Source organism: Neoarius graeffei, chromosome 26, assembly GCF_027579695.1.
Source record: "Neoarius graeffei isolate fNeoGra1 chromosome 26, fNeoGra1.pri, whole genome shotgun sequence".
Taxonomy (NCBI): Eukaryota; Metazoa; Chordata; class Actinopteri; order Siluriformes; family Ariidae; genus Neoarius; species Neoarius graeffei.
In genome coordinates, this window is record NC_083594.1 from 20,912,880 (window position 1) to 20,928,247 (window position 15,368).

Consider the following 15,368-nt stretch of genomic DNA (forward strand, 5'->3'; position numbering starts at 1 on the left):
CGGATCAGTCGTCCTGGTCCCTTTGCAGAAAAACAGCCCCAAAGCATGATGTTTCCACCCCCATGCTTCACAGTAGGTATGGTGTTCTTTGGATGCAACTCGGCATTCTTTCTCCTCCAAACACGACAAGTTGAGTTTTTACCAAAAAGTTCTATTTTGGTTTCATCTGACCATATGACATTCTCCCAGTCCTCTTCTGGATCATCCAAATGCTCTCTAGCAAACTTCAGACGGGCCTGGACATGTACTGGCTTAAGCAGGGGGAGACGTCTGGCACTGCAGGATTTGAGTCCCTGGCGGCGTAGTGTGTTACTGATGGTAGCCTTTGTTACTTTGGTCCCAGCTCTCTACAGGTCATTCACTAGGTCCCCCCGTGTGGTTCTGGGATTTTTGCTCACCGTTCTTGTGATCATTTTGACCCCACGGGGTGAGATCTTGCATAGAGCCCCAGATCGAGGGAGATTATCAGTGGTCTTGTATGTCTTCCATTTTCTAATAATTGCTCCCACAGTTGATTTCTTCACACCAAGCTGCTTACCTATTGCAGATTCAGTCTTCCCAGCCTGGTGCAGGTCTACAGTTTTGTTTCTGGTGTCCTTTGACAGCTCTTTGGTCTTGGCCATAGTGGAGTTTGGAGTGTGACTGTTTGAGGTTGTGGACAGGTGTCTTTTATACTGATAACGAGTTCAAACAGGTGCCATTAATACAGGTAACGAGTGGAGGACAGAGGAACCTCTTAAAGAAGTTGTTACAGGTCTGTGAGAGCCAGAAATCTTGCTTGTTTGTAGGTGACCAAATACTTATTTTACTGAGGAATTTACCAATTAATTCATTAAAAATCCTACAATGTGATTTCCTGGATTCTTTCCCCCCATTCTGTCTCTCATAGTTGAAGTGTACCTATGATGAAACTTACAGGCCTCTCTCATCTTTTTAAGTGGGAGAACTTGCACAATTGGTGGCTGACTAAATACTTTTTTGCCCCACTGTATATACGTGATATACATAGTGTAAAACTTGGTAAATGGTAATTCTTAGTAATATGTTCATATAGATTGAATGCAGTTTGCTCTCCTTTTCACTTGTTTGTGTTTTTATAGCTTGGCATCTGTTTTTCTGTTTTACACTCTGGTTGTTTATGTGGCCCCTAGTGAGGGACGGGTTCCTGCCAAAGAGTTTCTGCTCCACTGAACAGAACTCTATCCCCTCTCTCTCTCTCTCTCTCTCTCTCTCTCTCTCTCTCTCTCTCTGCGTGCGTGTGTGTGTAAGGGACTGTAAGGTCTCAGGAGACACGGAAGAGCCAATCTGTCACTGCTCTATCTTCCAAAATGTAAAATATCCTTAAAACTCTGACAGAAGGGCATTAGAGACTAACACAGTAGTTTGCACACTATTTAAAGGTCTGATGACACGTTTTTGACATCTTTGGCGATGTTTTATAACATAAAAAGTAATTCCCGATGATCCATATATTAATTCACGAAGGCGCCTATTTTACAAGTTATGATAAAAAACGCGGCTATTTGGGCAAATTTGACGGGGCTGCAGCACCCAGGAGACGAATGAGGAGGAGGGGCTATATGACATCATCGAAAGAATCTTCCTCCTAACTTACCAGTTTGTTGTTGATGTGACAGGTGTTCAGTTTGTCATTATTAGTATTATTATTATTATACATTATATATATATATTAGTTATTATGCCTTCGCGTTGTGTTGCCGGCTTTTGCTCCAAAACCTACAAGGATGGGGTAAGTTTATTCAAGTTTCCCAGAGATCCCGAGCTGCATGCGAAGTGGGTGAAGCAAGTCAGGCGCACTCATGACAAGTGGGAGCCCTCACCAACATCCGTCCTGTGCTCTGAACACTTCGATTTGGATTGTTTTGACACCCTTCCCAGCTTAAAAGAATCTCTTGGGTGTTCAGTTCAGCACAAACGTGTGTTACTACCATCAGCAGTGCCTACAGTATTCCGGAGGGGGTCTACTAGTAGCTATGCCGGATCCAGCAGTCGCCTGGGACAAGGCGACTCCTCCAAACACAGTCCTCCTGTCAGAACATGTGTTGAGAAACGACATAAGATAAAGGTACGTAGAGCTATAGAGTGCTCCGACATGATGCTAAAAATAGTAACACTGCGGTCTGCGCGGCCATCTTGGAAGCGACTCGCTCCAGAGCGCTCATAGAGTACACATCATAGAGTACACATTCATGATAATCATAACTGTAATCATAAAGTCGGCGTGATATCAGTCATGTATTTGCTTGTGAAAGCTTGCGGCTTTCATGTAACTGCCGCCTAGCAACGAGAGGCAAAGGGTAAAGAGGGTAGGCTATCACAGATTCTATTCGGAAGAGATCAACACATGATTGCTTAAAAATTACTGTAGGTATTTTAACAATTTGCATCTGTTTTGTGATTATCGTGACACTTGTGTGTTATATAGAACTGTATGTCTTATTATGTTAGCCGTTTGCATGCTCCATTAGGAACTATGTATTCAGCGTAGCATACGGCTTACATGATATAAGCAGTGTTTACACATGCAAGACAACAATACACAATATTAAAATATTGATTCCGTAACATTTTGAACAAATACGGGTTGACCTACCAATCCTTGTTATCCAACCTTGTGGTGTTCGTCAATGCTGAGCTGTCTGCCTGTCCGCTGTCCATCTCGGAGTCGGAGTCGCTCTCAGATTGGTGCACAGTAACAGGTTCAAACCTGTACGGTTGGATACACCCGTGTTCGTCATCACTTGATTCTTCCGATCTATCCCACTCACAACACAATTCTAGACTCCCAGAAGAGGAAGAGCTAGCACTAGAGAGTTCACCGGCGTTTTCATGCGCGATTTCCATTGAGTAGAACAGCCAGTAAACCGCAGCGTGTTCTTCCGCTGACGTCACAGCATGGCCGCGAGCCACAGACCCAGTTTTCTTGCGCTGTGCAATTAAAAGTTGGATATTCGTGTAACAACAGCTTCTTTTCACGTAATTATAACAGAAATCTAACATGTTTGCCATGTTGTATAGTTTATTTAAGAAATTGCATAGTCATGTTTGTGTCATCAGACCTTTAATGAAATTGCACAAAATGTCCTTCCCCCATTTAAATAAAGCAGGTGAGTAAAACCATTTCAAAACCAAACTGTAATAAGTTTTCCTCCCCGTAACATTTGTTTAGCGCAGGGGTTTTCAAAGTGTGGGAGAGTCAGCCCCCCCCCCCTCAGAGAGCAAATAAACAACAGCGCCCCCCCCTTACAATTTTTGTTGTTGCTATACTTAATGTTCCATTCGTATTTTAAAAAAAATGGTTGTTGTACACATTTTTATTTTTTTCTTTTACACATTTGAAACATCTGTGCTTTTTGAAAACATCGTTTTTTACACATTTAAAACATATGAGCTTTATTAAAACATCTTTTTTTTTATACACATTTTAAACATCTGTGCTTTTTTTTTTAAAGCATCTTGTTTTACACATTTTAAACATCTCATAGCATTGTTAGCTAGCACCTCTTGGCAGACAACACACTGTGGCAGTGGAGCATCTTCAGATCCAGTCCATGAAAATCCAAACTTTAAATAATCGTGGTCATACTTCCTTCTTTTTTTGCTTGGCCCAGACTCTGTCTCCTCACTCACTGTAGCTTTAGGTACTAAAAATCGATCCATTTTGTCTCTGGCAAAGGCTAGCTGAAGTTCGCTAAATGTCCGCAGTAGTAACTTATTCTGGTTTATTTTTCCTCACGTTGCACCCCCTCTGAAGAACTCTGGCGCCCCCTAGGGGAGGCGCGCCCCACACTTTGAAAAGCCCTGGTTTAGCGGAATAGACAGTCAGGCCTTGCATTATTCGAGCATTTACCTTTTAATTTGCATTTTTGTCCTTAACCATAAGGTTCTATCTGCTAATTTTATTTGACGATTGCTGCAGCGGTGGTTCATAAAAACATGGAAAAAAAAATCTTTGAATACCTTTTTTCAAGTAGCGTTGATGGTCCTGAGATAACATTAGTCCCGTTAGAAAGATGGCAATCCCATAGTTCTGTACACTGACCAAGAGAGTGGTTAAAAATGCTCATTTCATAACTTGGTATTGGAGTTATTTTAAAAATATACACACTCACGGTCTACTTTAATAGATACACTTGTTCATTTATGTAATTATCCAATCAGCTGATCATATGGTGGCAGCACGTTGTATAAAATCATGCAGGTCTAGAGCTTCAGTTAAAGCTAGACTGCTTTTCAGACAATTGTAGTTCTTAAAAAGAATTTTCCCCGACACCCAGTTATTTTTGTTTAGTGGACCGAAAGCCACCTAATTTGAATCACAGGCTTCCAATTTTATTATTTTTTAAAATAGAACAATTAATGAATTTAAGGCCACGTGGCCCTGAATTCTCCGCTATTTTTTCCTGCTTCACCATGACCCAATACAAGATACTACATCATGCATGACGTGGTGGGCTTTCCCTGTTCGCGCAAGGCATTGTGGGATACAAATTTGAAACCGGAGAGAAAAATGGAGGATGTGAGTATGTGAATGAAACGTGAAAGACCGACTACAGTCACGGAAAGCAAGAAGAAAAGACTTTGTTATATGCGAAGGAAAGGAAACACAGGATCAAACTAATAAATATCGGCGGTCAGCGAGCACCTCGGTGTGATCAGCTGTTCGTTTAGCAACAGAATGATGGAACTGTCAGTGCATGGTCAAGGTAAACCTGTATGTAGAGTGGTGCTTGAGAGTTTGTGAACCCTTTAGAATTTTCTATATTTCTGCATAAATATGACCTAAAACATCATCAGATTTTCACGCAAGTCCTAAAAGTAGATAAAGAGAACCCAGTTAAACAAATGAGACAAAAATATTATACTTGGTCATTTATTTATTGAGGAAAATGATCCAATATTACATATCTGTGAGCGGCAAAAGTACGTGAACCTTTGCTTTCAGTATCTGGTGTGACCCCCTTGTGCAGCAATAACTGCAACTAAACGTTTCCGGTAACTGTTGATCAGTCTTGCACACCGGCTTGGAGGAATTTTAGCCCATTCCTCCGTACAGAGCAGCTTCAACTCTGGGATGTTGGTGGGTTTCCTCACATGAACTGCTCACTTCAGGTCCTTCCACAACATTTCGATTGGATTAAGGTCAGGACTTTGACTTGGCCATTCCAAAACATTAACTTCATTCTTCTTTAACCATTCTTTGGTAGAACGACTTGTGTGCTTAGGGTCGTTGTCTTGCTGCATGACCCACCTTCTCTTGAGATTCAGTTCATGGACAGATGTCCTGACATTGTCCTTTAGAATTTGCTGGTATAATTCAGAATTCATTGTTCCATCAATGATGGCAAGCCGTCCTGGCCCAGATGCAGCAAAACAGGCCCAAACCATGATACTTCCACCGTGTTTCACAGATGGGATAAGGTTCTTATGCTGGAATGCAGTGTTTTCCTTTCTCCAAACATAACGCTTCTCATTTAAACCAAAAAGTTCTATTTTGGTCTCATCCGTCCACAGAACATTTTTCCAATAGCCTTCTGGCTTGTCCACATGATCTTTAGCAAACTGCAGACGAGCAGCAGTGTTCTTTTTGGAGAGCAGTGGCTTTCTCCTTGCAACTCTACCATGCACACCATTGTTGTTCAGTGTTCTCCTGATGGTGGACTCATGAACATTAACATTAGCCAATGTGAGAGAGGCCTTCAGTTGCTTAGAAGTTACCCTGGGGTCCTTTGTGACCTCGCCGACTATTACACGCCTTGCTCTTGGAGTGATCTTTGTTGGTCGACCACTCCTGGGGAGGGTAACAATGGTCTTGATTTTCCTCCATTTGTACACAATCTGTCTGACTGTGGATCTGTGGAGTCCAAACTCTTTAGAGATGGTTTTGTAACCTTTTCCAGCCTGATGAGCATCAACAACGCTTTTTCTGAGGTCCTCAGAAACCTCCTTTGTTCGTGACATGATACACTTCCACAAACGTGTTGTGAAGATCAGACTTTGATAGGTCCCTGTTCTTTAAATAAAACAGGGTGCCCACTCACACCTGATTGTCATCCCATTAATTGAAAGCACCTGACTCTAATTTCACCTTCAAATTAACTGCTATTCCTAGAGGTTCACATACTTTTGCCACTCACAGATATGTAATATTGGATCATTTTCCTCAATAAATAAATGACCAAGTATAATATTTTTGTCTCATTTGTTTAACTGGGTTCTCTTTATCTACTTTTAGGACTTGTGTGGAAATCTGATGATGTTTTAGGTCATATTTATGCAGAAATATAGAAAATTTCTAAAGGGTTCACAAACTTTCAAGCACCACTGTAGATGGCAGTAATACAACACTGTGGATGCCAGCTGCTGTAAAACCCAAAAGAAGAAGAAGAAGGTGGTAAACCTGAGCATGCGCACACGGACTTCCTCTGTCTGCTTGACTGCGCGAAGCGAGCGATTTTATGCGCATTATTTGCTCAGGAATCCTCTCAAATTAAATCACTTCCCAGCCACAGATTGGCCTGTTTTTGAGATATTACAGAAATAAACATACATCACAATGACCAAATTTCCGAAGGAACTAAATTTCAGCGATTTTATGAAACCCGAAAGTCCGTCTAGCTTTAACGTTCATATCAAACATCAGAATGTTGATGTTGCTGCCACATGGTTGGCTGATTATATAAACTGCATACACGAGCAGATGTTCCTATTAAAGTGGATAGTGAGTGTATACTCTTTTGTGATAACAAACTGTGATTAACCAGGCAGTTATTGTGTGATGACACATGCACTTTCCCAAAGTTTATGATATAACGCACGCCCGGTTCCATGATTAAACGTGAAGTATTAAACCATGACCTAAAAAGTGTTTGCTTTTAGTGTTCTCCTCGTAAAAGACTCGTCCAAACATGCCACGTGTAATAAATCATTCACTGATGGCTGCTCCATTGGCAGGCACTGAAGACGGTTATTAATCATAGTGCAGGCTTCTGTAACTGTCCTGAGTGTTGAAACAGCACCGTGTTTTCCTGTCCTGATGTTGTTTTGCTCATAAATGAGGGAAAAAAAACCCTCTCAGTTGATTAAAATGAAGCAGAACTCCTGCTGCCAGCACAACAGATGGAAGACTATGATGATGGTGACACAACCGAGGCATTAGTGAGAGGAGTGGAAGATGAGGAAACAAACTACTGTTGATGAGCTCAATGAATGTCTATTAACACTTAATTAGAACTCGAGCTGTATCATGTAATCATTAAATGATGTTCCACGACGTTCGGCATTGAAAGTCTTGCCTTTCTGCACTAGTTGCGACTTTAGTTTATGAGAAACAACAAAATAAATCTGTAATTTTTTTTATTTTATTTGTGATCACAGCTTCCTGAAATGCCTTTGACATCATGCCAGAAATGGAGCTGTAATATTTATCTTAAATTGATTGGTTGCTGGCGGCACGGTGGTGTAGTGGTTAGCGCTGTCGCCTCACAGCAAGAAGGTCCGGGTTCGAGCCCCGTGGCCGGCGAGGGCCTTTCTGTGCGGAGTTTGCATGTTCTCCCCGTGTCCGCGTGGGTTTCCTCCGGGTGCTCCGGTTTCCCCCACAGTCCAAAGACATGCAGGTTAGGTTAACTGGTGACTCTAAATTGACCGTAGGTGTGAATGTGAGTGTGAATGGTTGTCTGTGTCTATGTGTCAGCCCTGTGATGACCTGGCGACTTGTCCAGGGTGTACCCCGCCTTTCGCCCGTAGTCAGCTGGGATAGGCTCCAGCTTGCCTGCGACCCTGTAGAAGGATAAAGCGGCCAGAGATAATGAGATGAGATGATTGGTTGCTGTTGCATTTTGGGTATAAACTGTGCACCTATTAGTTATGCTTGTATTGGGGGCAGGAATTGGAATCTGATTGGTTTTGCACCAGTCGTATAATCCAGTTGGTGGTGATGCAGGGATCCAAAGCTTTGATTGATTTGGCCTGGGTCATACTACAGCTCGCGATGGGTTTGCAAATACTTGGTGATGGAAAAAAAAAGTAGCATTGCTACCAACTGTGCAATACATGGCGATTGTTCTCCGAGCTTTGCGTTTTTTTTTTTTGATGTCTCTCCAGCTTGTGAGTGGCCAAAAACGCTGCGAAAAATTTCAGTGCATGCATTGAAATTTGGTGGCAATGTTTTCTTCAGCAAAATAAGCCAGTACTCGCAAATGGGTTTGGGAATATTTCATGAAGCTCGGGGAACCGTCGTTGAGCCTCTTGAAGGCTCGACGTATTTGTCTTGAATCTTGAATCCATGTCCCCACTGCTCATGGGAGCCTCATCAACGCAGCGGCTTGACATAGCCTAATCTTCCTCAAGACTTAAAAAGCGCATTTACATTCGGGGATCCTTCGGAGCGTATTGCGTGCACGCTTGGGACCCCCTCATGATGGGAAACACCTGATGCTGATTTGAGCGCTGCTGATAAGGACGTGCTTATAAGAACGCTGTTTTCACAGAGATTTTGCAAGTATTCTGTCAGGTTTGCGGCAGTAGACGGGTCTAAGTGCAGGAAGAGTGTTTATTAGCAGGCGTGATGTTTACAACAACAAAACGCAAACGAAACCGAAAGCAGAGTCATAAACATGGCTAGAAACAAACATGACCGTGATGATGATGCTTCACAAAGCCGCGGTGTCCTTGTGTGTGTGCTGATTGCGCTCAAATCGGCATCAGGCGTTTCCCATAACGGCTGGGTCCTGTGAGCGAACGTGGCCGCTCGAGCACACAAAGGCGTGACCGTCAAGTGTTCACCTGCTGTTTGACCACAACTTTTAACTCGCCTGTATATCGCCACCAAAACGCCTTATTTTCATCGATAATCAGTCACAAAGCATCACGAGCTGTAGTGTGACCGTAGCCTTACAGTACTATTGTGGTCAGGAACTAGAGTCTCCGTAGTCACGATGGTTTTGTCGCGGCAGCAGCTACCATCCGAATGGGACTGCGAATTTACAGTGTACGAAAAGAGAGATTTCCGAATCCTTTATTCTAGGCCAAATCCGGACCACAAGCATGGCTTTGTAAACCCTGAAAAGACGGACAGTACGGCTTAGTGCACCACAAATCTGCCAGATAACTCGACTGCAATTGTCACCTTGCACCTCAGACACACTATTCAGGCTTGAATAAACGCTTTTATGAAAGTGAGGTGCATCAGCAGCACTAGCAGTGTTGGCCAGTCGCCAAAATGTGTGCCGAAGAGGGATAGTTTTATCAAGACGAAAAGATAATCTATACGGAGTCCTTATACCGAGAGAGACGGGGCGAACCTGACCCCTACCTTAGCAATTGAAGCACTTGAGTAAGTCACTCATTTTGTTTGTCGAGTACTTGAGACCAAATTGCGCAACCTTGGTTCAAATCTCAGAGATACCTGAGGGAGGATTCTTAACCCTTAACTGCTCACTTATAGGCTTAGATTGAGTTCTGGCTTACTGTAAATTGCCTTGGATAAAAGCACCAAACGGAGAGAGCGCGAAAGAGAGATAGATATGAGTGAATAACGGCAGGTTCCATTAAAAAGTAATTGTGATGCAAATGACTCCAGTTGAATGTGATTTGTGTTTATTTACAGAGCTGAAGAACAGCAGTGATCTCGTGGCTCTGAGTGGGAAGACTCTGTGTGTGACGTCAGGAGCTCGTCCTGCGGAAAAAAATAGCTCCGACTCTCTGCTGTGTCCTTACATCAACCTACAACTCATCAACGCATGTCCTGCAGGTACATCGGCCTTTTTATTTCACGCTCCTTTGTGATTAGTCATGCCGCTGCTCAGTCAGACCATAGCAGCAATGACAAATCTCTATACTGCGTGTAATAATCCTTTTTTTTTTTTTAGGATTATTTATTTAAAATGTAAGCACAATATAACATCAGCAAGACTAAGATTGCAGTAGGGTTGTGCATGTGTATTCGGTAATCGTTTGAGCATTCCAGTATTCATACCGTACACTGCCCGGCCACTTTATTAGAAACACCCCTCCGCCTGCTGTTGCATGCAGTTGTCTAATCTAATCGGCCAATCCTTTGACACCAAATCATGCCGATACAAATCAAGAGCTTCAAGTTAATGTTCACGTCAAACATCGGAACGGGAAAAATTACGATCTCAAAGTATGACTTTCACTGTGGCATGGGTACTGGTTTGAGTATTTCAGAAACTGCTGATCGATCTCCTGGGGTTTTCACACACAGCAGTCTCTGGAGTTTACACAGAATGGTGCGAAAAACAAAAAACACTGCGTGAGCGACAGTTCTGTAGGTGGAAACAAACGCCTTGTTGATAAGAGAGGGCAGAGGAAAAATGGCCAGATTGGTTCGAGCTGCCAGGAAGGATATAGTAACTCGTAGCAACTCTTTACAACCGTGGTGAGCAGAAAAGCATCTCGGCATGCAACAACACACTAGAAGACCACATTGGGTTCCAGTCCTGCAGCCAAGAACAGGAATCTTAGAATCAAGAGCAAGTTCCTGTTAAAGTAGCCGGTGAGCGTGTGTATACTGAAATCACTATTCAGGTATTCGTTATAGCCTACGATCATACTGTATGAAGTCAGGTGGTACACAAAATATATAATAAACGCAATCCATGTCTGGCAGAGAACGGCACTGTCATGGCGTTCATCAGGACTAAAAGGCGGTTTTTAATCCTGTGGATAGAGCAGGTATTTAGATCTGAAGCTCGTCGGAAAGCAAATAGAACATTTTCCAGTCATTTTTAATACAGCTCCATTCAAGTTATTAAACTACAGTGGGGCTTTACAGATTATCTCAGATCATAACTCCTCGATCATGCATTTCACTTGACACCAGCTGCTGCTCTTCCATGCAGCATTAATTTGTGCTTTCACGCACTGGTTCAGTATGTGCTAATATTTCTAGTGACCACTTGATATATCCAGATTATTAGAAATATCAACATGGGTGTTGGTTTGAGCCACATGGACTGGTTTGAGTATTTCAGAAACTGCAGATCTCCTGGGGTTTTCACACACAGCAGTCACTACACTTTTCACAGAATGGCGCGAAAAACAAAAAACAAACCCTGAGTGAGCGGCAGTTCTGTGCGTGGAAACAAACGCCTTGCTGATAAGAGAGATCGGAGGAAAATGGCCAGATTGGTTCGTTCTGCCAGGAAGGATATATAGTAACTCGTATAATCACTTTTTGCAACCTGTTCAGGTGAGTCCGTGCCCATGATTGCGTCAGATTCCTGGTCTTGGCTGACAAGAGTGGAATCTCATGTCGTCTTCTGCTATTGTAGCCCATCCGTCTTAAGGTTCGATGTTTTGTGCATGCCGAGATGCTTTTCTGATCAACATGTTTGTACAGAGTGATTATTTAAGGTAATAAAAATACTGTAGACGTCCTGTCAGCTCAGACCAGTCTGGTCATCCTCCTCTGATCTCTTTTATCAACGAGGTGCTTCTGCCTGCCTGCAGTCCATGCGCTGTTACTGTTGGGCTACAGGCTGAAATATTGAGCTGAACCTATTATGAATTTTTGAATATTAAAATTAGGCAGAAGGCACATCCTTAATTTACAGGCTGACGCTATGAAAATAATAATAATTAAATATACCATGCACCAAGAGGCTCCGGTTGAGAAAATAGTCCTATGCCAGTCACCGAAGAGAATCCATAATTCCCAATGCCTCTCAGTGCATGGTATATTTGATTGATATCTCTCATCAAAAAATTCCAAACTAAAAACATTAAGATTTTATGCCGAGATTCATTTACTGGGGGCAGCCATGTTTGTTTTTTACGTTGGCACGACCTTCGACCTGCACATGTGTAATGTACCGTGCTATCGCCTGCCTCACTAGGTATGATCATGATGCGTAGATCTACACACGCAGAAATGCTCACGGAGCCACAGCTGTGACTCGAGTCAGCCGTATAGCTTGAAATTGTGACATCAGTTCATGGTATATCCAGGATATACCATGACTGACTCACAACATATGCATTTTTTTTTTTTAATCCCCCGCCATTAAGTGTGCAGGGGGATATCGGAATGGAGTCCATTTGTCCATCCGTCTGTCCTTTTCAATCTGGACAAGTTTACTCAAACTACATGAGCTACATCAATGAAACTTTGCGTGCTCATATTACTATTCATGATCTATGTTGAGTTCAAAAATAATTTAGGAGAAATTATTTTCTTCAGCGTTATGGCCCTTGATTTGCGTTATTGGACTCAATCTGGACAAATTTTCTCAAAAACTACATAAGCTACATCAATGAAACTTTGCGTGCTCATATTAATGAAAAAAGCCGGGTAGCATTTTGTGAAGGTGTCATAGCACTTACGACATAAGCCAATATTAAAGTAATGGGCTTATAAGGTCGCAAGTGTTAAGAGGTCTTCATAACATGCTCGTGGTGGGGGATAGTGATGAACATCCCTGTGTCCGAAATCACTCACTTGTTCACTACTCCCTATATAGGGAATTACTATATAGTGGGGCAAAAAAGTATTTAGCCAGCCACCAATTGTGCAAGTTCTCCCACTTAAAAAGATGAGAGAGGCCTGTAATTTTCATCATAGGTACACTTTGACTATGAGAGACAGAATGGGGGGAAAGAATCCAGGAAATCACATTGTAGGATTTTTAATGAATTAATTGGTAAATTCCTCGGTAAAATAAGTATTTTGTCACCTACAAACAAGCAAGATTTCTGGCTCTCACAGACCTGTAACAACTTCTTTAAGAGGCTCCTCTGTCCTCCACTCGTTACCTGTATTAATGGCACCTGTTTGAACTCGTTATCAGTATAAAAGACACCTGTCCACAACCTCAAACAGTCACACTCCAAACTCCACTATGGCCAAGACCAAAGAGCTGTCAAAGGACACCAGAAACAAAATTGTAGACCTGCACCAGGCTGGGAAGACTGAATCTGCAATAGGTAAGCAGCTTGGTGTGAAGAAATCAACTGTGGGAGCAATTATTAGAAAATGGAAGACATACAAGACCACTGAAAATCTCCCTCGATCTGGGGCTCCACGCAAGATCTCACCCCGTGGGGTCAAAACGATCACAAGAACGGTGAGCAAAAATCCCAGAACCACACGGGGGGACCTAGTGAATGACCTGCAGAGAGCTGGGACCAAAGTAACAAAGGCTACCATCAGTAACACACTACGCCGCCAGGGACTCAAATCCTGCAGTGCCAGACGTCTCCCCCTGCTTAAGCCAGTACATGTCCAGGCCCGTCTGAAGTTTGCTAGAGAGCATTTGGATGATCCAGAAGAGGATTGGGAGAATGTCATATGGTCAGATGAAACCAAAATAGAACTTTTTGGTAAAAACTCAACTTGTCGTGTTTGGAGGAGAAAGAATGCTGAGTTGCATCCAAAGAACACCATACCTACTGTGAAGCATGGGGGTGGAAACATCATGCTTTGGGGCTGTTTTTCTGCAAAGGGACCAGGACGACTGATCCGTGTAAAGGAAAGAATGAATGGGGCCATGTATCGGGAGATTTTGAGTGAAAACCTCCTTCCATCAGCAAGGGCATTGAAGATGAAACGTGGCTGGGTCTTTCAGCATGACAATGATCCCAAACACACCGCCCGGGCAACGAAGGAGTGGCTTCGTAAGAAGCATTTCAAGGTCCTGGAGTGGCCTAGCCAGTCTCCAGATCTCAACCCCATAGAAAATCTTTGGAGGGAGTTGAAAGTCCGTGTTGCCCAGCGACAGCCCCAAAACATCACTGCTCTAGAGGAGATCTGCATGGAGGAATGGGCCAAAATACCAGCAACAGTGTGTGAAAACCTTGTGAAGACTTACAGAAAACGTTTGACCTCTGTCATTGCCAACAAAGGGTATATAACAAAGTATTGAGATGAACTTTTGTTATTGACCAAATACTTATTTTCCACCATAATTTGCAAATAAATTCTTTAAAAATCTTACAATGTGATTTCCTGGATTCTTTCCCCCCGTTCTGTCTCTCATAGTTGAAGTGTACCTATGATGAAAATTACAGGCCTCTCTCATCTTTTTAAGTGGGAGAACTTGCACAATTGGTGACTGACTAAATACTTTTTTGCCCCACTGTATAGAGGACGATACAGTGAGCTCATTGGTAAAATGGAAAAAAAAAAAAAGCTTTCGGACACTAGTCCATCGCGCCCGTATTTACGTCATTAGTGTTGCACAGTTAAAACGTGCCAGATCGGTCGGCTGGTGGGTTTTCAAAATAATAAATACATGCATGTGTTTTTGTGATAAATCCATATTATACTGAGCGTATTTCCGACATTAATCAATACAAAGTGCCTGCATCTTTCAGTTCTTTTAAATCAAGCCTGAATACTTTTTTTATTTGCTGCTGCCTTTTATTAAATCAAATTTGAGACTTTTAATTTGATTTCTTTCAGTGCGACCGCAATACATGATGGGATACATTGCTTTGGTTAGTGACCATCGTTGTACACTACTTTTCATGATGTATTGTGGGATACTTTGAGTGCACTATATAGGGTGCAAATAATCCTCACTAAGGTTTCGGACAGCATTACAAAATGGCGTCCTCACTATATAGTGCCCTATATAGTGAGTAGGGCGCGATTTCGGGCACAGGGCATGTCGTCTTGGGGTTTTTTTTGTCCTGAGACACATTGCTTCATCAGTGGTGGAACTATTTTATGTCACGTGAGCCATGCTTGGCCAATCCCTGCACAGGAATTTTTTGATGAGGGATATAATGCTAAATATGAAACGGGAATACCGATTTAGTAATTTTGTGATTTTAACCCAAGTAGAGAAATAAGGTCATGGTGTACTTTTGTGACTTCATTGCTGGTACTACCTCTGTCAAAATTCCATTAAATTCAAGGGCTAAGGTTTTTTCCATAGGTTTTTTTTTTTTTTAAATAGTTTTTCCGAAGAGTATAAAAATGTATTCGTCTAAATTCTGTGTTTCGAGGAAAAAATGTATACACATCAGTTCTTTGTACAGATTACAATGTTGTATGAGATGATTGTATTGCTTTTAAACTGACACACCTTCAGTGTTTGACCTGTTAACGCTGCAGTATTTAGTGTTATTTCTCAAAAAAAAAAGTATATTGTGTATGTATACAGCATTGTGGATTTTTCATGCAAATCTTATTAAATTGTATTAATGCATCAGTAAACATTGATCGCCCAGCTCTGTTTCCTATAGAGAATATTTAATTTTTAAAACGTAATGCTGGTAGCCTGTAGGTATTGTAGAGCCTGTGGAAATTGACTATTTATTCAATACCATCGTACTACTTCATATTTCATATGGGCTTGCGGTCTACAGGGCCGCAGAAGCCG

General features: G+C 42.2%; 1 protein-coding gene across 2 annotated transcripts in view; it reads left to right on the forward strand.

The window, feature by feature from the left end:
- The window catches only part of iars1 (isoleucyl-tRNA synthetase 1), a 307,104-nt gene that overhangs the window by 258,993 nt on the left and 32,743 nt on the right, over positions 1–15,368 (forward strand). For both annotated transcript variants that reach the window (XM_060910911.1, XM_060910910.1), the window contains exon 32: positions 9,629–9,772. In XM_060910911.1, the coding sequence (XP_060766894.1) occupies positions 9,629–9,772 (144 nt within the window). The remainder of the gene's footprint in view (positions 1–9,628; positions 9,773–15,368) is intronic.